Source organism: Meriones unguiculatus, chromosome 5 (assembly GCF_030254825.1).
Source record: "Meriones unguiculatus strain TT.TT164.6M chromosome 5, Bangor_MerUng_6.1, whole genome shotgun sequence".
Taxonomy (NCBI): Eukaryota; Metazoa; Chordata; class Mammalia; order Rodentia; family Muridae; genus Meriones; species Meriones unguiculatus.
The window spans coordinates 110204808-110231870 of NC_083353.1; the positions used below are offsets into that span (position 1 = coordinate 110204808).

General features: G+C 43.6%; 1 protein-coding gene across 12 annotated transcripts in view; it reads right to left on the reverse strand.

The window, feature by feature from the left end:
* Erc1 (ELKS/RAB6-interacting/CAST family member 1) overlaps positions 1–27063 on the reverse strand; it is a 270194-nt gene that overhangs the window by 11736 nt on the left and 231395 nt on the right. For 5 of the 12 annotated variants that reach the window (XM_060384052.1, XM_060384050.1, XM_060384047.1 and 2 more), the window contains one exon: positions 12120–12308. In XM_060384052.1, coding sequence (XP_060240035.1) covers positions 12120–12308 — 189 coding nt within the window. Of the gene's footprint in view, positions 1–5137; positions 5264–12119; positions 12309–26499; positions 26510–27063 lie in introns of those variants that run through there. The other 7 variants (XM_060384056.1, XM_060384057.1, XM_060384058.1 and 4 more) reach the window with 3 other exon arrangements.

Sequence of the window (27063 nt, forward strand, 5' to 3'; positions counted from 1 at the left end):
GGCTCAGGTATACAGGCTAGATCATTCTAGGACACAGTAAGAAGTCTGCAACAGAGAGCCAAAGATCCTAGAACCAACACCCTGATCTTAGGTTTCCAGTCTTCAGAAAGAGAAGATAAAATTTCTAAGTGAGCTTCCTAGTCAATGTTTCTTTGTTTTGTTTTGTTTTTTAAGCTGGAAGAAGCTAAAGGACTGCTGTTGGCAGACAATGTTGTGGAACCCGCTGACCATTTGTATCTTGTTCTAACTCTCCATGTCAGGAATGACAGTAGCGTGGTCTGGTCCCATCTTTCTGACTCAGAATCAGAAGGCTCTTGGCACTTTATGGCAGTGGTCCCAACAACCATGGCTAGAATGCCTGCTAAGTGGCTAGTATGGCGGGTAATTCAAAATAGCTGGGAGTTTTTGGCCAGGCATGGAGGCCGTGTCAGTATTTTCCCTGTCGGGGTGGTGGTGATGCATGTAGTGAGAAATGGCAGTAATGCCTGAGCGTATACTGAAAACTGCTTATGGATTAGGATCCCTTCTTTTGATTTTGTCCTGAGAAGTTGAGTTCCATGGGAGAAGGGTGTGGTCTTACTCATACTTCTATTTGAAAATGTACACCAGTTTTTCCTAGAGAATTGCCAGCTCACACAGCCACTGTCACCTTCATGCGCTCAGGCGGGAGGCTGTGGCGTGTATCACAGTAGACACTATCTTGAAGAACTTTAAGTGATTTCTATTTCTAGATAGTTCCAGTGAGGTCAGTACCATCAAACCTTTGGTTAAAAAAAAAAAAAAATCTAAAACTACGAAAAAGAACTAATGGTAACATTTTTCAAACACCATGACTGGAGTGAAAACTTGAATTTCTAAAGCTTCTAAGGCACTAGGACCACGGTGACAGAGAGGGCTACGTTGGCGACAGACAGGCCAATGTTGGCTTCAGCTTAATACATTTTCTTCCTGTCTTATTTGGGACAGCTTTATCTGTGGGAGGTGACACTGGAGATGACAGACTTCTGTCTACCACGGTCACTGTAAAAACTCATTGGCATTCTAATGCGGTAAATAACTGCCCCCACTAGAGCTCTCATGGGGCTCCTTTGAACACAAACACACACATAAGAAAAAATCAGGCAATTAGGGGATCTAAAAGGTATTGCTGTCCCTACAGTACGGAGCTGTGCCAGTTACAAAATATTCTGTATTTTTGAAAATATTCACATCTTAGAACTCTAGAGCCCAGTGGAGAATAAGAACTAATTAAGTAAGGCCTCAGTGACTTGGCAGGAAGAAAGGGTTTAGGTGAGAGGGGGGAGGGGATAAGAGGATAATGGCAGCAGTGTGGGGTGGGACAGGGATATGCTTACGATTAAAACACATTACACACACACACACACACACACACACGAATCAACCTCTGGTGTGAAAAAGGTCTGGTGTCTTTGTTGCAAAGCTGAGGGTGCAGGAAGCCTGTAAGCTTGCGGCAGTAGGTGGGTGCGGAGAACCACGAGCTTCTTAGTCGGAAAGTGTCAGGTGTGGCAGTGAGGGACAGGTAATCAAGACAGAGATGACAGAATCCTCTTCTCTAGAACAAACTTAGGGGAAAAGTCTGTGTATTTAACAGTTCAGGTTCCCTATTGTTGCCTGGGCTCGGGCAACCCTCAAAGCATCACAATTGCACAACACTGCTTGTCTAGAATGGTGTGTGTGTGTGTGTGCACAGACGCACACAGAATACAGGTCCCCTAATTGGTAACTCCTCCCCCAACGACACAGATAAGGTTATTCTCAGCTCTAACCTGTAGTTTTGTACCTTTGTATATTCTTCCTTGTACACACCGAACGCCATACTATTCTACACTAAGAATGAACGGAAGATAGTATTTATTAACATTTGCGCAGTTTCAAGAATGCAGAAGTGCTATTTTTGACTGAAAGTCTCTATAGTCAAATCCCCATTTCCTCAGCTTAGTGCTGGGAATATCCACAGGAGCAAGGCAGGGGTTTCGGGTCCACGGCCAGCTTTGAACTCCTCATGCGCTGTGTACTCAGCTCGATGCCATATCCCTCCTCGTCACTGAAGACCCAGGCACCCTCCGCTCACCTCCCTGCATGCCCCTTTGCTTGGCTTTTTAATGTGGGGTGTGGTGTATGAGGGTCAAACTCAGATCCTTACTCTTGTTGTACAAGCACTTTTATTAGCTGAGCCATCTCTCCAGTCTCAGTTTTTATTTTTTTATAATAAGCTTTCATTGCCAGATGGTTCAGCATCCAATACTCTGGAAAAAGAAAATGCCAGATTGTGTGAGAGCAGAGCTGAGAAGAAAAGTAAGTCTACTGTACTATGTATTTTTCATAAATGTGTCAAGACACACACAACATGCGCACATTCCTATGCTCGGTTCTGAGGCAAACACATTTATCTTCAGGGCTCTGCTAGTCTCTGCTTGACTGCTAGCCCTGCCTTGTGCAGCCTCACACAGGCTGCCCCTCTCAGGGCTTTCCACAAGAGTTGAACATTTGAGCTGAGAAAACAAGTTCAGACATCACAAAAAGAAGAAAAGCAGACCACAAACACTGAGGCTGGGAACCAGAACAAAGACTGTCACCCACCAGGAACCATTCTTCTTGCTCTCTTTATTCCCTGCTGTTTCTCAGGCTCTGCCCCCAACCGGCTCCTGAGTCCACTTGGCTCACTTGGGTGGCACAGCAACCAGGCAAAGCCATCCAAGAGGGAAGAATGGAATGTCGTGTCTGTGGTCAATGACTGATGAGCCCCGAGTGACAGAAATGACTGCCAGGATCTGTGTTTAGCGCTGCTCCGGCATGGTCAATCCTGAGTCCACTGCTTTCAAAGGAGGGATGCATGCACATTACCCAGAAGTTGGAGAGAACAAATGAAAAAAGAATCCAAGAAGACAAGGCCTGAGCCAGGCACACTATTTTCTGAAAAATAAAAATGGGACCAAGTTCTGGGAATAGAGATTAGAATTCAAGTTCAGTGACCCACAGAGCAGCTCACTGATACAAATTCATTCCAGTGTGGCTCAACTCCTGGTAGGAAGCTACCATTTATGGTGGAAAAAAAAAATCTGTATTCTAGGGGGACATCCACTTTAATGTTTTAATAGAATCTATCACTGAACTGCTTTAATGCTTCAAAGAGAGGTTGGAGGTGAGGTGTGCCCTTCAAACAATAAAATACTGACATACGATGAAAAGCAGGTATTTGCTTATATACATGCATGTGTGTGTGTTGGGAAAATATGCGTGCATGAATGCAGGTGCCATTGGAGGCCGGAAGGTGTCAGATCCCCCCATACAGGGTGTTGCAGGTGGTTGTAAGCTGCCTGGGTATGGAAAAGGCAGCACGTTCGAAACTGCTGAGCCACCTCTCTACCTAGCCCAAGCACCCGTCTTCAACTTTGTAATTTTGTATGTGTATGCAAACATGTCTGTGCACTTACAGGGCATCCATACATGTGCATATGAAAGCTAGAAGACAACCTTAAGTATCATCCCTCAAGAGCTGTCCGTCTCCTACCCCACCCTTTTTGGCAGTACTAGGGATTGAACCCATGGCCCTAGAGATGGTAGGTAAGTGTTCTATCCCTGAGCTACAGCTCCAGCCTAAAGGGTCTCTCACTGGCCTGAAGCTTGCTGACTAGGATAGACTAGCTTCTCAGCAAGCCCTGGGCTCTGCTTGCTCCCGCCTCCCCACAGCTGGGATTACAATTGATGTGCATCAGCACCTTTCAATAATAACAACAACAGCAACAATTTTTGTTTTTCTGAATCAGGGTTTCTCTGTGTAGCCCTGGCTGCCCTGGGACTCACTCTGTAGACCAGGCTGGCCTTGAACTCACAGAGATTTGTCTGCCTCTGCCTCCAGAGTATAGGAATTAAAGGCATGCACCACCACCACCATCTCGCTTCAAAATTTTAAGTTTATTTCCTATTTAAATATGTATGTATGTATGTATGTATAAACAGTGTGTGTGTTTGTGTGTGAATGTGGGCATGTCAAAGTCAAAGGACAATCTCAGAAGTACATCTTTACCTTTCAACTTGTTAGAGATATGGTCTCTTGCCTGCCACTGCTTACCCTGGACTAACTGGCCATGAGCTTCTGGGGAGTCCCTGACTCTGCTTCTTATCTCCTCTGGAAGCACTGGGATGTGCTACAACATGCAGACTTACGTGGGTTCTGGGAATGCGAGCTCTGGTCCCCACACATGCTTGGAAAGGACTTCATCCTCTGACCACCTCCTCAGCCTCACACTTGGCTTTTTTGGATAGGCAGTGGGGCTCAAACTTAGATCCTCAGTACTTTAGCACTGAAGACATCTCCTGGTTCCTGTCTTATATTTGTGAGATAGGGTCTCATATTAGTTTCTTTTCTGTTGCTGTGATAACCAAAAGCACCTCGTAGGAGAAAGAACAAGAAGCTGAGAGTTCACAATTCGACCACAAACATGCAGCTGAGAGGGCCAACTGAAGCAGGGTGAGGCTGACCGGAAACTTTCAAAGCCTCTCCCCACTGGCGGACTTCCTCCAGTAAGGCTGCACCTTCTAAACCTTCCCAAATAGCATCTCCGGCTGGGGACCAAGTCGTCAAGACCCGGAGCCAATGGGGGATCGCCCTCTTTTAAAACACCACAGGTTACATTACATCAACTTTTGCAGTTTTTGGAATGCTTGGAATAGTTCTTAAGAAGTAATGTGATGTGGGTCTGGGGAGATGGCTGAACAGTTCAAGCGCTGTTCCTGTAAGCAAGAGAGCTAGAGTTTGGACCTCAGACTCCAAATAAAGGTGGGTGCCAAGACAGCCCACCTCTACTTCCAGCCTGGTAAGAGGATCCCTAAGCAAATTGGCTAGTGAGATTGATCATGTAGGCTAGCTCTAAATTCCATTAGGAAATCCTGTCTCAAAAATAAGGTGGAAAACAAACCAAGAAAGAGGCCTACCATTAACCTCAGGACTCCACACATGTGTATAAACATGTACTTCCCCCGCACATGGGAACATGCACACACACACACACACACACACACACACACACACCATACACATATACATGACAACTATGGTGTTACACAACTTTAATCTCAGCACTTGGAGGGAGACAAAGGACTTAGTTCAAGGCCATCCTCATGTACCTACCTAGTACAAAGGACTGCCTGGATGATGGGGAGACTGCCTCTCCTGGCAGGCAGGCAGACAGACAGACAAGCAGCAAGCAACAAAATAGTTACACACAAGTAGGGACAAGAACTAGAAGTAGAAAAAAAAAAAAAAAAAGTAACAGTGTCAGGCGAGCCAGGCACAGTGGTGCACGCCTGTGATCCCAGCAAAGGCAGGCGGATCTCTGTGAGTTCAAGGCCAGCCTGGTCTACAAAGTGATCTAGGGCAGCCAAAGCTACAGAGAAACATTGTCTTGAAAACAAACAAACCAAAGCAAACAAAAAAATCCAACCAACCAAACAAAGCAAAGGCAGGTGAAAACTTGCACAAGGAAACCTAGAATTTCCTGCAAATAATTTTTGACTCCATTTTTATGTTCTTTGAATCATAGCACTGATAGGAATAACAGGAAGTACAAAAGAAAGTAAGACCACTAGGACTAGGCATACAGGGCCATAATTTCCCATGCTTAGAGAACAAGAGAAACATTTCAATCAGCCAGATTCTTGGGTCTCACAGAATTAAGCCCACTGAAAATGAGGCAGCAAGGACGTCACAACGCCTAAGATCACAGCAGGGTGTGGTGGCACATACCTTTATTTGGAAGGCAGAGGCATGGTGGACTTCTAGGAGTTTGAGGTTAGCCTGATCTACACAGTAAGTTTCAGGTCAGCTAGGGTGCCATTAGGAGACCTTGTCTTAAAAACAGCAGCAGCAGCAACAACAACAGAAGCCACACAAACAAAAAGAAAAAGAAAACAGATCAAAGAGGCACACTCAAAGCCAGCTGACTCTAAGAGTCCTATGCTTTAATCTCAAAGTGTACTTCAGCTGCCACTGACAGCACATGACACGGATAAGCACACGCCTTCTGTCCAGTTCTACTGAAGCCAATCTCTCATACCCAAGAAAACACCAAAGTGAGTCATAGTGTATGCCCGCGCTTAGGAGGTGTCAACAGGAAGCGCAGAAGTTCAAGGCCAGAGTAGACTGCATGAATCAAAAATGGATAAATAACAAAAAACCCCCAAGCAATAAAACAATACAACCCAGGGGGAAAAAGAACCCTAAGTAAATAAACCAAGAACCCGAGACAACCCCCACTCCTCTGAAAATGCCCAGGAACATATGATTTGAAGGCTGACCTCAATCACTGCATTTTCTATATGGAACAATTGTGAATTCTAACAGAATGACAAAACTTTACTTTCTAACTTCTTCCCAGGCTCTGCCTCAAATCTGTTCTAGGTCGTGGCCTTTAATTTTCAGTCTATTAACTCTGAGTATTTATATTCTCATCTCTGGGTCTTTTTGAAAGAGAAGATTTATTTATGTTTTTGATATATTAAAATCCACATTTTATTCTTTCTACGCTAGTGACCTTTATTTCATGGGTCTGGGTGTTTGCCTGCATGTATGTCTTTGAAGCATGGGCATACAGTGCCTGCAGAATCCAGACGAAGGCACCAGATTCCTAGGACTGGAGTTACAAAGTTGTGAGCCGTCATGTGGTGCTGAGAATCAAACTGGAATTCTCTGGAAAAGCAACCAGTGCTCTTTAGCACTGAGCACTTTCCAGCCCCCAATTTTTATTCTTTCTAATATTATGGGCTGTTTACAAACAGGTGCCAAATGTACAACTACCTTAAGATGAAACAACTATGGAATTGAGAGACTTACCCAGACTACAGGGCAAGTCCACGCTAAGTGACACTCTGTTGAGAAGTTCTAACACTCACCTCCTTCATAGCCACTACTCCAGACCATCTCCGTCGACATGCTAATAAGTAATATTATTTCATTAAAAGGTCAAGTAATCCTAGGAAGAGTTATAATTTGGAGCTGAGAAGGGGAAACGGAAAGTGACAGCGCTAGACTTTGGATGCTCTATTTGATTCCATTACTGTTATCTTTCTTCTGTAATGACATTGTGCTGCTTTTTGTTTGTTTGTTTTTGTTTTCAAGACAGGGTTTCTTTGTAAACTAGCCAGAGATCCCCTGCCTCTTCCCCTCAGAGTGCTGGGATTACAGGTGTGCATCATTAGGCCTGGCTTGTGTTTTAAAACGAGGGAACCATTACTTTACATAAGTCAACTGGTTTTCTTTTTCTTTGGTCAAGAGATTTGAAAATACAGGGTAGCAGAGGGAACATTATTACATACAATGTGAATATAGTTTGCTGCCTCTGAAACTTAGATTGAAATTTAATTCCTACTAAAAGAGAAAAGGTGAAATGAATTGGACTTTTCAGAGGTGAGAGCTTCACCCATTTGCCTGGATTAATTCACTTACACAACTAACAGATTAACGGATTCATGCATTATTCCCAAATTGGGTGTGCTATCAAAGCCATCTTGGGGAAATCTCTCCTGTGATTGCTGTCTCTTGCCCTGTGATATACTGCACTGCCTGGGGATGCTACCAGCAAGAAAGCCATCACTATATGGAGGTCCTTGACCTTGGCCAAAGCTGTGAACCAAAATACACTTTTCTTTTATGATTTACTCAGGTGTAGCATTGTGCTTCTAGCAACGGAAAAATGGATGAGGACGAACATCTTGCTTCTTTTCTGATTTTTTTTTTTTTTTTTGAGACGGAATCGTTCTATAGCCCAGGCTGGCCTGGAGCTAGGTAAGTAGCCCAGGATGGTCTTAGATTCATTGTAATGAGCCTCTCGAATCACAGCTAAGAGCCACTGTGCCCAACATGTCTTTCTATGGTATCATTCAAGGGTATAATTTGATTTTTCATGATATTTTCCTTGGAGGGCATGGGAAGGTACATAACATGTTTTGCTCTTGCTTTTCAGGTGATTCTTGTTAGTCAGGATATATTATTTTATAAAGCTTCCCCTCTTTGGCTGGACTTTGACAGTTTTCACAAGTATAGTCGTTTGGTTTCTCTAGATTCTTGTCTCCCCTGCCCTGGTTCAGCCCTAGTAATGGTCAGCTGGGAAATACATTTATGACCACCTGAAACTCTTTTCACTGACTACTCTCTATTACCCCAGCAACTGGGAAGCTTTTCAACCGCCTTCCCTCCTGCCTTCCTCTAAAGTATCTAGGAAGGGGCTCTTGCTCGGCCACGTGGGCCTCAGTTCTCCTTAGAAACTCCACTAGTGGCTACAGTCTATGGAGTTAACAGCTCCTCTCATAGATCTCGTATAAACAGGTCCGTCTGTCTCAGTATTCTCCTTAAACCCGAAATTTGAGCCCTTTCAACCCTCACTTTCCTTCTGGGTTAGTACAAATTAAGGCCCAATCACTTATGTGCTCCCCAAAGCCAAGGAGTATTCACTGGGTGGTTTTCAAAATCTGTCTTTTCTGTGGACTGTACAGCAATGAACAATGAGCAGGGTCTTACAGCTGACTTTGAGGGTCTTAGATAAAAGAAGCTTTGCATGGTGCAGAGGGTAGCTAACAAGGGACGGGAAAATGAGTGGATTCGGGTATGAAATTCACAAGGACTCACACTTCTTGAGGATCAGAAGATACTGGGAGCCTTAAAATACTGTCCGAGTACCTAGGAAGCTAGTTCTGTTTAGGAGACAGAAAGTTCCAGCGAGCACCTCTACCCAGCAACAGGGGGAGGATTATCTGGAAAGTATTGGTTTGTCGAGACACAGAGAGAAGAGGTCACTAAGTAAACTGGACTCAAGGCGCTGAGCTTCCTTGAGTAGTGATGAAACAGGCTTGGCAGACAAAAGGGAAAGGATGGAAACAAGGACTTAAACAAAAACGCTTTTTGTACTGTTTTGTTTTCTGAAACAAGGTCTTGCTATATAACCCTGGCTAGCCTGGAACCTGTGGCAATTCTCCTGCCTCTGTCTCCTGAGTGTTGGGATTACTGGTATGCACCACTGTACCTCTCTGAACAAATTATAAAAGTTAGAATACAGCTCAACTTGACAGAATCCCCTGGCTCTCCAGACATGAAGGAGTCCACAGTCTCCAGTCCAGCCTTCTCACTGAGTATCAGCTCACGCCAACTCTACCCAGCGACTGTTTTCCTGTTTTGTTTTGTTTTGTTCCTTATGATCGAGGCAGGTTCAAACGATGTCTCAGGAGACACGAGTGTGGGTGATCTCGAGCTTCTGATTCGGTGCTGGGTTACAAGCATGTACTACTATGTCAGTTTTCCAATGGTCGTTTAGATTAAAAACTTGCCAGTATGTTGTAATATAGCCAGAGCTTCCTAAAAACAGCTGGAGGATCATGACAGCAACTTGTCAAAAGCCCCTGACCCAAGCTCTTTCTTCAGTGGCCGCCATTTCAGTAGGAACCCTATGGCAGGCTAACTTTCCGGGTCAGTACTTTATTGATCAGAGGAAGTTACTCTGAGCCGGACAGCACTTCCTCCAAAGGCTTATTTCAAACACCTGTTGGGACTGTGGGGTAAACAATCTTGAACCTTGGTAAAACAATGGTGGCTATCGGGTGAGGGGTGGGGACAGAGGAGATGTTGGGGAAACAATTCAAAATTTCATCTAGCTATAAGCTGAGGAGATCCATGGCATAACCATTTGTGCCTGCAAGAATGAAAATACTCCTTTTTCTTCCTTTCCTTATGGGAATGTGCATGAGTGAATGAATTTCCTGTGGAGGTTGGAGGTCAATATAGGAAGTCGTCCTCATTAGTTCTTTACCTTGTTCTTTGAAGCAGGGTCTCTCAGTGAAACCCAGAGCTTGCTAACGTAGCTAGTTTTGCGAGCTAGCTTGCTCTGGGCTCCCTTGTCTGCCTTCTGAGGCTGGGATTACACGGCCACATCCACCTGGCATTTTATAGATTCTGAGAAATCTAAACTGCAGGCCTCTTGCTGGCAGGGCAAACACTGTACCACTGAGCCGCCTCTCCAGCTCAAGAATGAATATATTCTAGAGAGACACTCATGCCTTTCTCTTTGGTTATCAGATCATCGGAACAACGGTCTCCAAGGAGTTGGAATTTCCCCAAAATCTCATGCTGCAAGAAAGAAAAGGCTGAAAGTTGGTGGCAGTCAGAGAAGCTTGTTGCCTGAAAAGGTTCTGACACATTTGTCAGCCCACTTTACAGAGAAGCTTGGAATTGAGACAATGACAGGAGGGAACATGCTTTGACTGGGACTGCTGTTGTGTGCCTCTTGCCTTGTTTTTAAACCTAAACATCAAGTTAGGACCCAGAAGATGTCCTGGAGGAAGGCTGTGTCCTTGGAACTCTGCTCTTCTCCTCAATGTGGCCAAACCGAATCAACTTCCCCTTTCTGCTTTTCACTGTTACTTGTCTGTTTAACTGGCCAAGCCCGGTGTGTTGCGGCTTCCAGGGCTCAGCTCTGACCCTTACAATTCCAGTAATACAACCATGCTGATTACAATACAACACGGCTGGGACAGCGTATTTTTACGTGTCCTTCACCTTTCTCCACAAAATCAAAACAGAATAACGGGTGCTCACCGGAGGGGTGCCAGGAGAAGGTGGGACCAACCTGGCTGAGGCCACTCCTCCCAGTCCTTACTTGTCCTTGGGCCTCTTCCTTCTCTGTTGCAGGTATGCTCCTTATCTCAACCCATCCCTCCCCGCCCCCCCAGCCCATGTTTCACCTGGCTGAAGGAGGGAGCGTACTGCCCTGTGGAAAGAATGCTACAGGGCAAGGCCTTTCCTGTAATAACTTCATATCTGCTTTTGTTTGCAGGAGACCATAAAGGAGTCCAAAGTGGAAGTGAGGAAGATTTGAAAGACCAAGCTGAGGATGAATTCTCTTCCCTACACCCATTTCTGTGAGAACTGCGGTGCCCATTTGGAAGATTCTTACTCCCACACCTCTACCGTCTACCTGCTGTTGCTGTCCTGGGGTCCACCACCCCTTGGAGATCCCCCCCCAGACCTAGCTTCAAGCTGCTGCTTCAACAGAGCTAGGGGGTTGGATGGGTCACAGTTCCTGGCGTAGAAGGCTGGGCTAACTATATCCTAAGTCTCCCAAGAGAAAGCCAGAAGAGTTAGGCTCTAGGTTGGCACCCTTAGCTTTACTGGAAACAGAGTAAAGCAAGCTCTGAGGATGTAGCTCAGTGACACCTGGCTAATGTGTAGAAGGTTCTAGATGCGATTCTCAGTACTGGTGGGGGTGTTGGGGGTTAGATCCTCAAGCTTGTACAGCAGCATTTTACCAACTGAGCTGTTTCTTTAGGCCCCCAAAATCATTTTAATTGATTTATATTTTTCTTTATTTTCAGATCAACAGAGCGCACACACAGAATTATATTTTTGAAGTATGTGCCGAGTTAAACATGTATTTCCTCACCTTTTCTTTTCTTTTTTTTTTTTTTTTTACAAACCTACTTTATTTAGGGTTCTTAAACATCTTTTTTTTATTTTATTTTATTTTTATCAGTTACATTTTATTAACTCTGTATCCCAGCCGTGTCCCGATCCCTCATTCCCTCCCAACCTTTTCTTATTCTGGGGTAAACGCTGATTTCACAGAGTTAGAATCTCAGGTTAATGTAGTACCCCAGTGTCCTCTGTTCTGCATACTCCCCAGTGTGGCCACCAGAGCGGTGGGCTTTACTGTAAATACATCCTGGATGCTACAGCTGGGGAGTGGTGGTGTGTGACTGTAATCCCAGAGCTGGGAAGGGAGAGGCAGGAGGATCCCTAGGACTCACTGGTCAGTCAGCCTAGCCAAACTAGTGAGCTCCAGGCCAACAGATACTGACTGAAAAAAAAAAAAAAAAAAAAAAAAAAAAGAAAGAAAAGAAAGCTGAAAGCTCTTGAGGAATGACATATAAGGATGGCCCCTGGACTCCACATGTGTACATGATGAACATATACCCACACTTGCTATATGCACATTTTTACCCAACACGCACGCGCGCACACACACACACACACACACAGTTCCTGGAACCACGTCCTTACCCCCAAACATCCAGACAGGGAAGTGTGCTTGGCCCACAGCTTAAATAAGACCTACCTGCTCCTGGGTCATCTTCTGCAGCTCATTCTCCCAAGCTGCCTGGTCACCATCTGCATTGTAAGAAGCTGGTGGGGTGAGTCCACGGAGGATTAAGGGGTCTCGGTCATGGCAGAGGGCTGTCAGGTGTCCAATATACAATTTTAACTTGCTTCTATTTTGGTCAAGTTCTAAGAGGGGCTGGATGATCTGAGGTGAAAAAGAAGGAAGAAGGTCAAGGTTAAGCTGAAATGAGAAGTTCAGATATTCCTTACCCCTCCCAAACCGAGGCTGAGACCCTGCTCAGCACTGCTGTAGAGACAAACAATTTCAAGTGGTGTTTACCGGGAAGTGGGGAGGGACTACGGCTGAGCATATCAATACCAGAAGGAGAACTCTGCACTGAGGCAGGAGACTGACACAGGACTGACTTGTGTGTGTTTAAATTATGAATGAATGAATGAATGAATGAATGAATGAATTTTTGCATATGGCTGTGCTTTCTATGGCACGTGTGGACTTTTTCCTTTCACAATGTGGGTCCTGGCGGTTGGACTCAAGCCTTCAGGCTTGGTGACATCTTTACTGCCCGTCATTTTGCCAGTGCAGATTAGCTTGTTTTTACAGAGATGTTGTTCCTGATGCCCAGAGCCTGCAGTGACCCTGCAAGTGCTCTGTGCAGTTCTTTATGAGCAGATTTCAAAAGACTGCTAGTGGAAACTGCTCATCTGAGAGCCTAGGCAGCTTGCTTGCTTCACGTGGTCCTCTACCTCCTAGAAGGGAAGAAGAGTTCGGTCTCTGGAGAAAGTAGTACGTGTTGTTCTTGGCTGAGACGGGTGATGGGAGAACTCATTACTAAATCTGTCTCGTCCTGGATGAGTTCCCTTCATTCATTTCTCAGAGGCTAGCTGATACTCTTTCTCTGCAAACAGCAACTGGTAGATCTTTGCATAACACCAAGTACCTGACTCACAGCCAAGGCCAGAAACATTGGTTCTGCGTTTTTCTTAAGAGACCTGCTGTAAATTTCTTTCCTATCTGGTTCTCTTTGTCCCAGATGAGTAACTATTCCTTGGATTCTCTTTGGGATGCCTGACTGATGGATTCTGTTCCATGTTTCATGTGACACCTTTGGGGACAAAACCCTGGCCAGGTATTGGCAGTGATGGTCAAGCCCAAGGTGATCAGAAAGAGCCAGTCCAAGTTTCACAGCTAGAGCAGCAAGCACAAAACTCATGGCAGGCATGGGAGCTGCTGGGACTTGACAGATTCCCAGCCCTCTGCCCCAGAAACCTGTAGCCGCTGCATGCCACTAGCCTTTTCTAGTTTTTATTTACTTATTATTTATACAATGTTCTGCTGGGCGTAGTGGTGTATATTTTCTAATACCAGCGCTCAGGATTCCGAGGGAGGAAGATCATGAGTGTGTTGGCTAGTCAGTCTTAGGTCAACTTGACACAAGCTAGAGTTATCTGAAGGGAAGAAACCTCAGTTGAGGAAATGACTCCATAAGATGCAGCTGTGGGGCACTTTCTTAATCGGTGATTGGTGGGGGAGGGCCCAGCTCATGGTGGGTGGTGCATCCCTGGGCTGGTGGTCCTGGGTTCTATAAGGAAGCAGGCTGAGCACGCCGTGGGAGTACAACCAGGTAAGCTGTACCTCTCCGTGCTTCTCCCATCAGCTCCCGCCTTCAGGATCCTGCCCTGTTTGAGTTCCTGCCCTGACTTCCTTCAATGATGAACAGTGATATGGAAGTGTAAGCCAAATAAACCTTTTTCTCTTCCAACTTGCTTTTGGTCATGGTATTTGTTGCAGCAACAGAAACCCTAACTAAGACAATGAGTTTGCAATAGTGTGATCCTGTCTCAAAAATAAACATTTTTCTATCCAATTCACATTGGATATTAGAATATAGGTTACACAAAACAATGGGATTTCTTTTTGATCTTTCCTCACCCTCCCACCACAGAACTGAGAACTGAATCTAGAATCTTCTACACATTAGCCAAGTAGCACTGAGCTATGTCCCCAGATTTTGCTTTACTCTGTTTTGAGACTGTGTCTAATAAGATTGTCCCTGGCCTTGAACTTGCAATGATCCTCCTGTCTCAGGCTCCTGAGCTACCAGGTCTGGTTCACTGATATTTTCATACATACAAGTGACAGATTTTGATAATACTGATCTCGCTAGTCTTTCTGTCTTCCCCTCTCTCCGATGGCCTTCCCTTCTACTTTCACATCTTCCCCACTCCCCATACTCTTGAGTTCACATCCAAGGAAAAACACGCAAGATATATATCTGTATCTATCCATCTATCCATCCATCTATCTATCTATCTATCTATCTATCTATCTATCTATCTATCTATCTATCTATCTATCATCTAAAGCACACGCACATACATTTGTATATATACTGTAAATTGGGGAAAAGTTAAAAATCAAATTCTCAGGATATATTTGTTATGACCAAAAGGTAACATACAAATGTAATGTTTTAATCATTCTATGCTTATCAAGTTTTATACAGTGTGTCTATGTATGGTGCTGATAACTGAGCCCAGGGATTCACACATATTAGGGAACTGCCCTATCACTGAGTTATACCCTTAACTTTTTAAATATAAAATGTGAGAAAGGGTCTTGCTATGTTAACCAAGTTGGCCTTGAACTTGTGATCCCCCTGCCTCAGCCTCAAAAGCAGCTGTGATGTTTGTATAACTAGACCCAGTTCTACAATTATAAATGTTAAGGAAAACAAATTATGACAGGAGAGAAACTATTTGTTCTAGCTGAGAGCTGCTTCATAAGACTATATGTTGTAATAGATTCTTTAACTGGGGCCAGCTTTTGATTGCATGAGGACAGTGGTTTGAAAGTGTTAGTTTTTAACTTTGTTTCCACTTAGCTAAGATAACTAGTGAGCTTTGGAAAGCCTGAGACATTACTTCTGTATTTTTCACAGCACAGTAAAGGATGATTCTACAGTAACCCAGGTGCATGGCTCATTACCTATGGAATCTAAGCACACAGAGTTTGACATTGTAATGCCAGGATAGGACAAACAAAAACACTCCCTATTCTACCGCACCCATCCGATTAAGAGGGCCTGCTTTTTCTTTTTACTCTACTCTTGGGGATTTTTGCTTGTTTGCCTTGTTGTCTTGAGACAGGGACTCCCTCTGAAGGCAAGCTGAAGAGAAGTCATGTGAGATCCATAAATAGTATCATTGTCCACACAGCTTCAGTGCATTATGATCCTTGAAGCTGTGCTCCTCCTGAAGCTGGGGTCACAGGTCAGCATCACTAAACTGGCTCTACTATGTTTAAGTCTAGGTTAGTTGGTTATAACACTATGAGAAGTTATCCATGTCCTCATCATAAAGACTGGACGAAAGGTGCTGAATATTATTAGAACCTAAAGTATTTGCCCTTGGGGAGCTAAAATTCTATTGTTTGGAAGGTGCTTTTTAAAATTACAATTATTTATTTATTTGTGTGCTTGCGTTATGAGAACATGCACAGGCCAGAGGACAACCTGAGGGGGCTTGGTTCTCTCTTTCCACCACGTGCGTCCTGGAGACTGAAGCTGGTCAGCAGCCTCAGTGGGAAGTAACTTTCCCTGCTGTTACTTCCAAAAGAGCAAAGTTTGGTTCCCGATGCCTATGTTAGGTAGGTAGCTCATGACTGCCTGTGATTCCAACTCCAGGGGGCCTGATGTCTCTTCTGGCCTCCACCAAAAGAGGCACCTGTACACGAACACACGCCCTTTAAAAGTTCCCATATATATATGTGTCAGTCACTCAGTCTCCCTGAAAAATTACCTTTATCTACCATGAGTCTTCTGTGGCTGCTTATAGTTCTGAATCAGCTATAAAATCCCTGTGACATCTTCAGAAGCAGATTTGCTCTTCGTATGTTAACTGCATAAGTATTGGTGGGTAGTTGTGAGTCCTTGTTGGGCCACTGTTCACTGCCTTTCAGTGTAGAATGTACCAGGAAAGTCCCACAATTAACTGACACACTAATATTCCAGGAACACTCCTTTCTCACTAGCATTCTTGAATAGAGGCTCAGCAGTGAGCTAACCTCTGAGAAGCAGAAGAGGACAGGGAATCACATTCACCAATTTTACAGTTCTTCTCACTAAGAAGCACTAAGCAATCCTCCTGGTCAATACTGTAGTTGATCAGGGAGGTCAAAGATAGAGTGCTATATTCTTTGCAAGGTTGTGGAGCTATATATTACATTTTCACTTAAAGCAGCTCAAGTATGAAAGACTTCTTATAAATACAGAACAACCCCATGCTATTTTTATTACACTGATCAGGTATACTGTCTAAAAATCATAATAAAGGAAAAAATTAATTCAGTTTATCACTTAGTGAATGCCTGAGTGGTATGCTGTATTCTAGCCAACGGAAATATATGAAGATGTAGTTCTACTGTTTATTAAAAGAACTTATGAGATGAGTGATTGTTCTGGGTATATAAAATAGTTGAATTGGATAATAGATTTATCTTTGTTTTAGCCTTTAATTTGGAAACTAATGTCAAGAACCCTTAGATTGCTAAATAAATCATTTTGCCTTGGTTGAGATTTAGTCTGACTTAGTCTACAAATATTTTTGTGAAATCCAACAAGCTTTTTATTGTTGATCCTTTGGGATGCAACCTTTGAAACAACAAGCCTTGCCATCTGAAGCACAGGCCAAAAGATTAATGGATTCCCTAAACAGTTTTGGTTTTGTAGTCATTCCTTAACCAATCCTAACAGAGAACAAGAAAGGTTAGAATAACCCTCACGTTCTACATTTTTTTTTTTACAAGAAATATATTGGACTGAATACACCAGCAAGTTTTTACTGCACCCAGTCTTATCTGGAAGGATAGTATGGCCACTTTTATTTAAAGTAAGTCAATCAACTCCTAACACTTCAAAAAATAAAAAAGTATGGGAGGGGAAGAGGAAGAGAGAGTGGGATTGGGAGGGGGTGAGTAAGGGGGCTACAGCTGGGATACAAAGTGAATAAATTGTAATAAATAAAAAAATAAATAAAAATGAATTAAAAAAAAAGTAAGGGCTAACCCTCCTGAAGTTAAGTAAGAAAGCCCAGAGCTTGGCAGCTCAGCCCTTTCTTCACAATACTTTCCAACTGCATCTGGCTGCTCTCACACAGATTACACACAGTGACCATCATGCATTTATTTTTCACAACAAATAAGAAAGTCTCCAGGAACCCTTAAGTTATGAGATAAAATCCTTTGTCTCAATTTGTTGCTTACTCTGATAAAAGGAAAGAATTTCCCGGAATGCTATCCACATTATGGATGTTTACTAAGGACTTAGGTTTTTAGCTCTATGCTACCCAGGACCCTCTCTGTCCTTGGCATCTTTGGGGGTGACTCAGTACTGCCACATGCTTAATCTTGTCACCCTCTCTGCAGAGAGGGGAGATGAAAAGGGCACTGAGCACATAGAGACCAGTAGGAGCTCAGATCCAGAGCCCCAGAAATCTTTGTTTTACGGTCTAAGTAGCTGTGGCTGTCCTGGAACTCACTATGTAAACCAGGATGGCCTCACATCCACCTGTCTCTGTTTCCCAAGTGTTGGGATTAAAGACATGTGTCATTAAGAAATATCTGATTCTAAAAGTAGAAAGTTTCTCTGAAGATCACGGATATAAAGGGCTTTAAGGCTTGTTAAAATGTAAGCTTGTCACCAGGTAGTGGTGCACACCTTTAATCCCAGCACTTGGGAGGCAGAGGCAGGTGGATCTCTATAAGTTCGAGGCCAGGCTGGTCTATAGAGTGGGGCTCCAGGACAGCCAGAGCTATACAGAGAATCCCTGTCTCTGGGGGTGGGGGGAAGGGAAGGGAAGCTTGTTTATGTAAAGTGCAAAAGACTATATTTTTGAAATACGGAGAAGTATGGAAATCATTTTTGAAAAGAAGTCATTATTTCTTCTTAATTTTTATAGTTCAAAGATCTGCGGTAAGCTTTCCCCCAAGAAGGCATCATCACTCCAGAAAAAGAGCAAAGCATCCCTGTTTTCTGACTCTGAACTCAATGTTGAAAGGAGATGGGGAATGAGGTTTAAGATGCAATCAAATCTTGCATCTTCATCACAACCACTATTTACATTCTGCTTGTTATCCTTCATGAAGATGAAGGTGCTGGCACCTAATGTGTTATATTAAATTAAACGTATGGGAAGAACAAGGAGATAAGAAAATCTGCTGAGTGTATCAGCTGTCTATATGCTCGTGGGGCATGCTAAGGCTCTAGGCATCATAGTACTTACCTTGATACAGACATTTACCAATGAGTGAGCTCATACACATGCGCAGATGAGGATGACACAGGAAAATGTGGCATTAAGTGGAGAAAACGCTCTTTTTAAGGGCGCAGGTTAGCTTTTACAAGATAACCAAGCAAGGGTTTATGTAGCATACATAAAAGTATGGCCAGATGAGAAACAATGAGAGGGATAGTAATAATAACGATGATGACGATAACAACAATAATACCAAACAAACCAAAGCCCCCAAGAGCTACACTGGACTCAGAACACAAGGATTAGCTGTATTTCAAAATTCTCCTGCTGTGGAGACCTAGAAAAGATGAGAACATCTTCAATTGACCTGGAGTTGGGTTTATCCATTTATGGTGCTGTAGCTGACAATGAGTGGAGGAGTTAAAGACATGAAGCCAAAGGGAAAGCGTGCATGTAAATGTGCGTGCTCTCAACGACTTCCCTGCTAAATAACAAATTTCCAAAGGCAAAACTAAGGAATGAGAATGAGGTTAAAAATCTAGGTGTGGATAAACTGAAGCAAGCAAAGGATAAGAGAGGCACAGATTTGAGCACATAAGGCAAGTGAGGACTGGGGCTGGATGAAAACAGAGGCAGGGCCTTCTTATTTTTCTTCTTTACACATGCACACATTTAGGTGCCAAAACTGACAGTTCATACTCCATTCTTATCCTCTGAGGTTTTATTCCTAAAATATCTCCAATGGAACTGCCGTTTTAGTTGAAAACAAAGTACTTCTTGGAATTATTAATACATATCCATTGGACAGATGGATCTGAAAAGTAGCAACAGGACAGTTGCTACTATATGAAAAAAAAAGTTAAAAAATAAAGAAAAGAGAAAGGAGCATCCTAACTTTGTAGAAAACCTTCATATTTTATCTGTCAGGACCTACCTTTCAGTGCTGGAAAAAAGTGACTCTAAAGCTGGGTGGTGCATGTCTGTAATCTCAGTACTCAGGAGACAGAGGCACAAGGATATGATATTGGGCCAGCCTGAGCTACATATCAAGATTCTGTGCAGGGGTGGTGGGAAGTGACCAGATACGTAGATTCACATCTAAATTTTGAAGGAACTTAATGAGAAAATCCTAAGGACAGATCCCTCAGTATTTTCTACAACCAAGTCATACTGTATTATGGATATTTGAAAACAAAGAATGACATCAACTCCAAATGTACAGACCAAAGAACAGGCGCCGGAAAGTGCAAAAAAAAATTTTTTTTCCCATCACATTAAATCACCCTTTAAAAGCCCCCTGAACTTTATTATTGTGGTATATATAAGATGGGGCAGGAGCATCTGTCCCAGAGCACATGCGAAAGGCAAAGACAAGTACTTGGGGTTATTTTCTCCTTCCACCTTTGTGAAATCAAGCTCAGGTCAGCATGTTTGCCAGCCAAGTGTTTACCAGCTTTAATGCATCTTATAGCAGCAGCTTCCTAAGATTCTCTCCCCAGGGAGTGTGTATTTGGCTCTGGGAGGCTCATTGTGACAGTTAATGTTGATTGCTAAGTTGATACACTCTAGAATCGCCTAGGAGGGAGCCTTCGGGCACGCCTGTGAAGGAGGATCCAGGTTGGGTTATCCTTTGGTCACGCCTGGGTTAGGTGAATGGAGGTGGAAGTCCCACCGTCAGTTCGGGCAGTGATAGTCCCTGGGCTCGTGTCTTGGGCTGCACAAGGAGGAGAATGCTAGATTAGCACAAACGCCCGCGCGTTGTTCCCTGCTTCCTGAGCGCAGACGTCAAGTGAGAAGTTGCTTCCAGCTTCTGCACCACCACTTCTCTCTGACAGACTGCCTCCTGAACTGTGAATCTTTCTTCTCTAAGTTGTTTAATCACAGCAATAGGAAAAAAAATAACTAATAAGCTCAGCAACAACTAACTGGAAACCTTGAATCTATATGCTTTAAGCAACCTGCTCAAATATGGGCACCAGATAACTGAGGGACTCCTGCTCTCCCTCAAAACAGAGAGTGTCTCATGTAGTTCAAACTGGCTCTGAAGATGACCTTGAACTCCTAGATCCTCTTCTAGCTCCCAAGTATTGCAATTGCAGGCATGCACTACCAAACTCAGTTGAGAGATTCTTTAAAAAGAATGTGAGATGACCCACAGCCTGGCACAAAACGACGCAGGTGGGCAGAGCAAGCCAGAGACACGCCCCAGAGCCTGGTGCCACAGGGCCCAGGCAGGCAAACTACACCCAAGACAAACCCAAAACCCACCCCAGTTGTGTGCCATGCTGTGTTGTGGGTGAGGGAGAGGTCTCTTTTGTCACTTATGCCAGGTGGGAGAGCTGGCTTCAAGGTCATGAGAGTAGAAGCCTGGGCCTTGCACCTTGCCTGGGCAGCACAGTAGAGCTGGTCCTGGTTATGGTGTGTGTGTGTGTGTGTGTGTGCAGGGAGACAGCCCTGGGGACATGAAAGTGTGAGAGCTAGGCCAGCCCCTTGCCTGCTGGAGTACTCAGGAGCCTGGGCCCTATACCTCACCTGGGCAACACAGTAGATCTGGCCCTGCTGGCATGGGTCAGCCTGCCCCAAGAGCATGAGAACAGGAGGGCTGGCTCTGTCCCTTGCTGGGTATGGAACTGGATGAGCCTAAGCAGTGCTGGAGAGTCTGCCCGGGGGTGTGGGTGTGAGAGAGCCAGCAGGCTGACCAGCTTGTAGCCTTATTCCACCACCTACCCCATCTATGAGCTACTGGAGAAGGGGCAGTCCTCAAGATATAGTATAGGATCTTCATGACACAGGGCAGCGTCAGGATATCCTACAAGGGTCCTGGTAAGGACTCAGTGCTAATAGTGTAGCAGAAGCCAGAAGCCACAAACCAGACCAACTCACTGTAATGAATGTTTGCAAGTAAAGAATTGTGGACAAAAAGGTATACCATGGGACAGCCTGTGACACTACAGATTCCATAATGCGATTTTTTCCCCCTGGTGGGGAGGTTGTAAGGATGGAGGGCAGGTTCAAAGGGACGGGGAGATAAGTGGGGCTGGGGTGCATGATGTGAAATTCACAAAACTTTCTGTCTATCTTTGGGGTTGGTAATGTGCCGAGAGATGAATGTGGGGCTTAGAGGACAGCTTGCAGGGGTCTGTTCTCTTTTTCTACCACTAGACTCAGGTCCTGGGGCTTGGCAGCAGCAGCCATTACCCACCGTGCCATCCTGCCAGCCCCGAGAGTCTTTATTCTAGGCCGCCTGGCGGGCTTCAGCAGCTACACTATTTGAGAGATTCTATGGCTGACAGGAGATAGCAAACTGTGCTCGGGTCCTCCACTGGGTCAGGCCTCTCCTCCTTGCCCATTTCGCCAGGCAGTGGGTCTGACAGGCTTCTTTCACATGTCCAGTTAATAGACCATTATGCTTCCCAAATACGTATCATTTTGAAGAATACCGCAAAGCCACTGTAAGGTGATATGTTTCCCAACATCGTGAACTCGGTGTTATACAGGTGGCTATACGGGGATGGTTCCGACTTCCCCTGGTTTGGTTAATATGCTGTTTCAACAGTCACATGTTTCTGCGAACAAGGACGAAGCATCAGGTTTGTGTGTTACTCAAAAGACACACACTCACTGCCAGCGCAGAACATACAGTCTGACTGGCTGCGGCTGGGCTGCTCTGAACAGGAGCTTCTGCTGTATCCTGGCATGTCTTGGAGCCGTGACAACTTGTAGCTCTAGGAAAGCACAGCTGTTTGCTTGGCTGCTTACCCTTGTTTGCTCTAAGTCAATTACTGCACTCATGATATTTTATTAGTTACCCTGGAATGAAATTAACTTAGTTGATGCTTTGTAACCTATGAATTTAATAGAGAGCAGAGTTGGACCGCTATGGTCATTCACACCTGTAATCCCAGCACTCAGGGGACTGAGACTACGCCTGCCAAGAGTTTGAGGCCAGCCTGGTCTACATAATAAGACGTGTTCACAGAACAAACAAAACAGACAGAACAGAGCTGCATTTACTACTGGACACTGCTATAGCAACAGCTGATGTGGAATCCAGCAACTCACAGCTTGTTTAACACAAATACTAGTATTTGGGTATGTGTGTGTGTGTCTGTCTCCAGAGTCTCACTATGTTGTCTATGGGAGCCTTGAGTTTACAGTCTTCCTGCCCTAGACCCCTCAGCGATGGAATTCTAGGTGTGCTATGCCTAGCAAAGCATTCTCCATTCTTAAGGGCCAATGAAATAAAGCAGCATGGTTGCTGTGGCTATGGCTAGGAATGGCTGTTTAAACACAGTGGCCAGAGGCAGGCAGGCCCTTGGCTGGGTGACGTCATGCATTAATGACTGGGTATCCAGTTTCAGAGGCTGCCCTCTGACATGGGATGGGGGGGTGGGAGGCCATGGAGGGAGGAGGGAAAAGAGAGGTATGGAGACGGGAGGGGCAGAGGGAAAGAGAGTGAGTGTGTGTGCAGGTGCTGTCTGTGTCACTTACGTTGTAAGCTGCACAGTCTTAGGTACTTTGTGAGACAGTGCAGAATGGTCAGGCAACGTAATGCTGTGGGGAAGATAAGCTCAAGTTTTAGAGACAGATGGGCTGGCTGGATTCTAGAATCTTCCATACTCCAGGGAAGGGCCCTACAACTCTGGCAAGGAGAACCTCTGCCTTGTGAGCTTCCATAATACCCATCAGCTAAGATTCGCCGCCTACACGACGGGAATGTCTATGGCTGTTCTGGGAGGCTTCAAGCACACGTAAAACAGACCCTCGCGCTCAGCGTCACCCAGCGCTGAAGAAGGAACAGGAACCGGAACGTTACAGTCCGTGGGCCACATGTAGCACTGCTGCTTGTTTCTGTATGGTCCTGGGTTAAGGCTGCTTTATGCCCTCTCTCTTTTGGGGATCGGGATTTCCTTCCTGTGGAGCCAAAGTTGACCTCAAACTCAGGGGGCCCCTGCCTGAGCCTTGCAAGTGCTGGGACTATCGGTTTGTCTCATTAAGCACCATCCAAAGAGTATTTCGTGATAGATAGAAACTATCTAAAAACCAATTTTAGAGCCCATCAAGTTTATTAATTTATAGCCACACTCATTTCCTATGGCTACTTTCAACACTAGGAAAGAGAAGCCAAATATTCTGACAGATGGTATGAGATTTGCAAAGCGTAAAACATTTACTGTTTAGCTCTTTAGAAAATGTTTGGGCTGGAGAGACAGTCCATGTTCAAGAGCCATGGCTGTCCTTCCAGAGGCCCCTGTTTCAATTCCCAGCACCAACAGAGCAGTTTACAACCATCTGTGACTCCAGTCTCCGTGGATTTAAGATTCTTTCAGCCTCTGTAGATATGTGGAGCACAAATATACATGCAGGCAAAACACCCTTACATATAGAAATAAAAAATCCTTAAAAAATTGCAAATCCTTACAACAGATCAATCTCAGACAACTGAGAAACTAACATTACAACAGAAATCCTTGTACTTTTCATCAATTAGTTAACAAATACTCATTTAAAAAAATCTATTCATAGCGAGTATTATTGTTATCAATAGTGATACTGACTACATGGTAACTTAGATTTGGCAAGAGGCATAAAAAGAAATGTCTGAAGTGTAATCCTTACTGATAAATAATAATAATAGTTACTATAATAATCATAATACAGTTTTAATGTAAAAAGAATAATGACTCTGTAAAGTAAAACTTCAAGTCATTGAAGAAATTGACAAAGTTATCGGAAGATGGAAAAAATCTCCCTTGCTCTTGGATTGACAGGGTTAATATAGTGAAGATGACTGATTCAATGCAATACCCACCAAAATTCTAACACAATTCTTCAAAGATCTTGAAAGCACAATTTTTAGCTTCATATGGAAACACAAAGAACAATCCTGAATTATAAAAACTGCTGGGGGTATCACTGCCCCCAACTTCAAGTTATACTACAAAGCTATAGTAATAAAAACAGCATGGTGCTGGCACAGAAACAGCCATGTTGGTCAATGGAATTCAATCAAAGATCCAGACATATATCCCCATACATATGTGTGGGGAAATTTTTCTTTTGAGAATTCTTTGTTTACATCCCAATTTTAAATTGGGTTATTTGGGTGCTTTGATACTTAGTTTTCTAAGTTCTTTATATGTTTTAGAGATTAGTCCTCCAGGATATGGAGTTGGTAAAAATATTTTCGCATTCTCTAGGCTGCCTCTTTGTCTGATTGACCTGTCTTTTGCCTTCTAAAACCATAAGGTCTCATGTATTCATTGTGGATCTTTAGTGCCAGTGCTTTTGGTGTTCTGTTCAGAAAGTCTTTTTCTGTGCCAGTGAGTTCAAGGCTGTTCCTCACATTCTCGGCAGCCATGTTCAAAGTGTCTAGTCTTAAATTGAGATCTTTAGTCCATTTGGAGTTGAGTTTTGTGCGAGGTGGTAAGTACGGATCTATTTGGATTCTTCTACATGCAGCCATCCAGTTTGACCAACACCGTTTGTTGAAGATCCTATCCTTTTCCCAGAGTGTATTTCCGACTTCATTATGGGGAAAAAAAAATCAGGTTGTGCAGATTTATGCAGGTTATACAGACAGGCTCACAACTGTCTGTAACTCCAATTTCAGGGCGTCTGAGACCTTTCTCTGCCCAACTTGGGTACAAGGCGCTCACAGCGTATACATGCGGGCAAAATGCTCAGACACAAAATAAAAATAGATAAGTCTTAAAGCAGATTAATGTTTAGTGTTCCCTTGCGTTGCCGTGTTTTAGTGTCACGTGCTGCACAGCCAGAGACAATGACTACAGATGCACAGCGCTGTCTACAGTGAACCCCTGCAGAAAGGGCACCGCCTGTGCTATGTTATTTAGTTTTCTAGGCCTCTCCGAATCCTACCCATGACTTGCGTAAAGCCGTGTCTTTTTGCAAGTGTCTATTGCCCCTCTGAGTGTCGACCCACATATTTCACTCCCTGTGAATTACTGAGTCTCTTGAAATCTGGGGTTTCCCATTTCGATTTGTAACATTTTTTTTTTCTTGATGTAGAAAATCTGTTGTGTAGTGTTTGTTTAATGGCCTGGAAACATTTATTTAGTTCCCATGAACCTGGTATAAAACAGGGTATGTCCGGGGACTATTTGTTATTTAATTTTATTTCTCACTTCAATCAGTTTTAAACTAAAATATTGAGAGCTTTAAGCCACATAAACTAGTTGAATTATTCTATGTGAAACTGAAGAGTCAGATGTAAATAAACAGTAAAAGAGTGTGCAGAATGTGGTTTCAACTCGTTAAAACATGGACTACAGTGCTAAACATCCTGATTCAATTCCTGGAGGATATAACAATATGAATGCTAGATTTTATAATACTGACCAAGCAACAAAATGACTATATGGCCAAATTTAAGATGTTTTCATTTGATATCCAGAGTGCCAAATGCAAAGTCTGAATAACTTATTTCCTATTCACAGGAAAGGCAGCTGAAGAACATTCTAAGTTTGCCAACCACCTCCTCATAGTAGACGTTTATGACTGCAGTCTTGAAACAGCCAGAGCTGACCATCTTTCAATGAAGTCTTGTTAACAAGTGTTTTGCCTTAAAACCTGAATTCTCACTGAAAGAATGAGCCATCTGTTTTGAATATTTTCTAGACTAAGCCTCTATTTGTATACTGCTTTGATCTCTTGGCATAATGGGAAAGCAGTGATCCAGGCCAGCTACACCTCAATCAACTGTGCTCATTTAATTTATCCCAGAAGCACTGACTGCCAGACCCAGCAGGAAACTTGGTCTCATCCTAGCATCAGGAGGAGGAAGATACATCACAGGAGATAGGCTCTTCTGTCTTGGTTGATGATACAGTTCTGTGTCCAAGAAAATGTTCTTTCAACCAACACAAATGAACAAAAATCCTACCAAAGAGGATGTATAAAATAAAGAAATGGGGGCGGGGATCAAGGACAAGTTAACAACAGTAGTTCCACAGAGCCCCAATGTAACAAAACTGCTGTTTAAGGATGTGCATAAGACAGAAGTCAACTAACAGCCCATCACAGCATCACTGAATAAAATAATGTCACGTGACAGGCAAGTACAGACCTGTCTTTCAAAACCAGCATTAAAAGGGGGTTGTGCTGGATGATAATCTAATGGGCTGGGTACTGGACTTAATATACAATATGCAAGAAAATGCAATAAATATTGGATGGGTCAGTCTAGGGCACTTAACATGAGTGCTATCAGATTAGATAATCACGTGTTAGGGTGTTGGGAGAAACAAAACATTAAAACATTAAAAACATTAAAAACAGTGGCTACTCTTATAGAAAAGTAAGCAAAATACATGTAAAACCTCTTTTTTTGGGGGGAAGGCAATGCTGGAATTGAATCCAGGACCATGGAGATACATTATAAACTCTGCTGATATTTTCACTCAGTAAGAATTTCTGAGTTTGGTAGGGGCTCCGTATTTTCAGATGATTGTGAAAAACACTTAGGATGTGAAGGGTCTTATTTCACATAATCTGGTTGTTTAGGAAGAATGCCCAAATCATAAATAACATCAGAGAGAGGATAATAATGCCTTCAATTAGTTGAATATTCATCATTATGAAATGAATCCATGGATCTGAGTGCATATACTTTAGTGATGCTTAACAGTGTCATTCCTGTCTAAGAAATAAATTAAGAGAGCTGA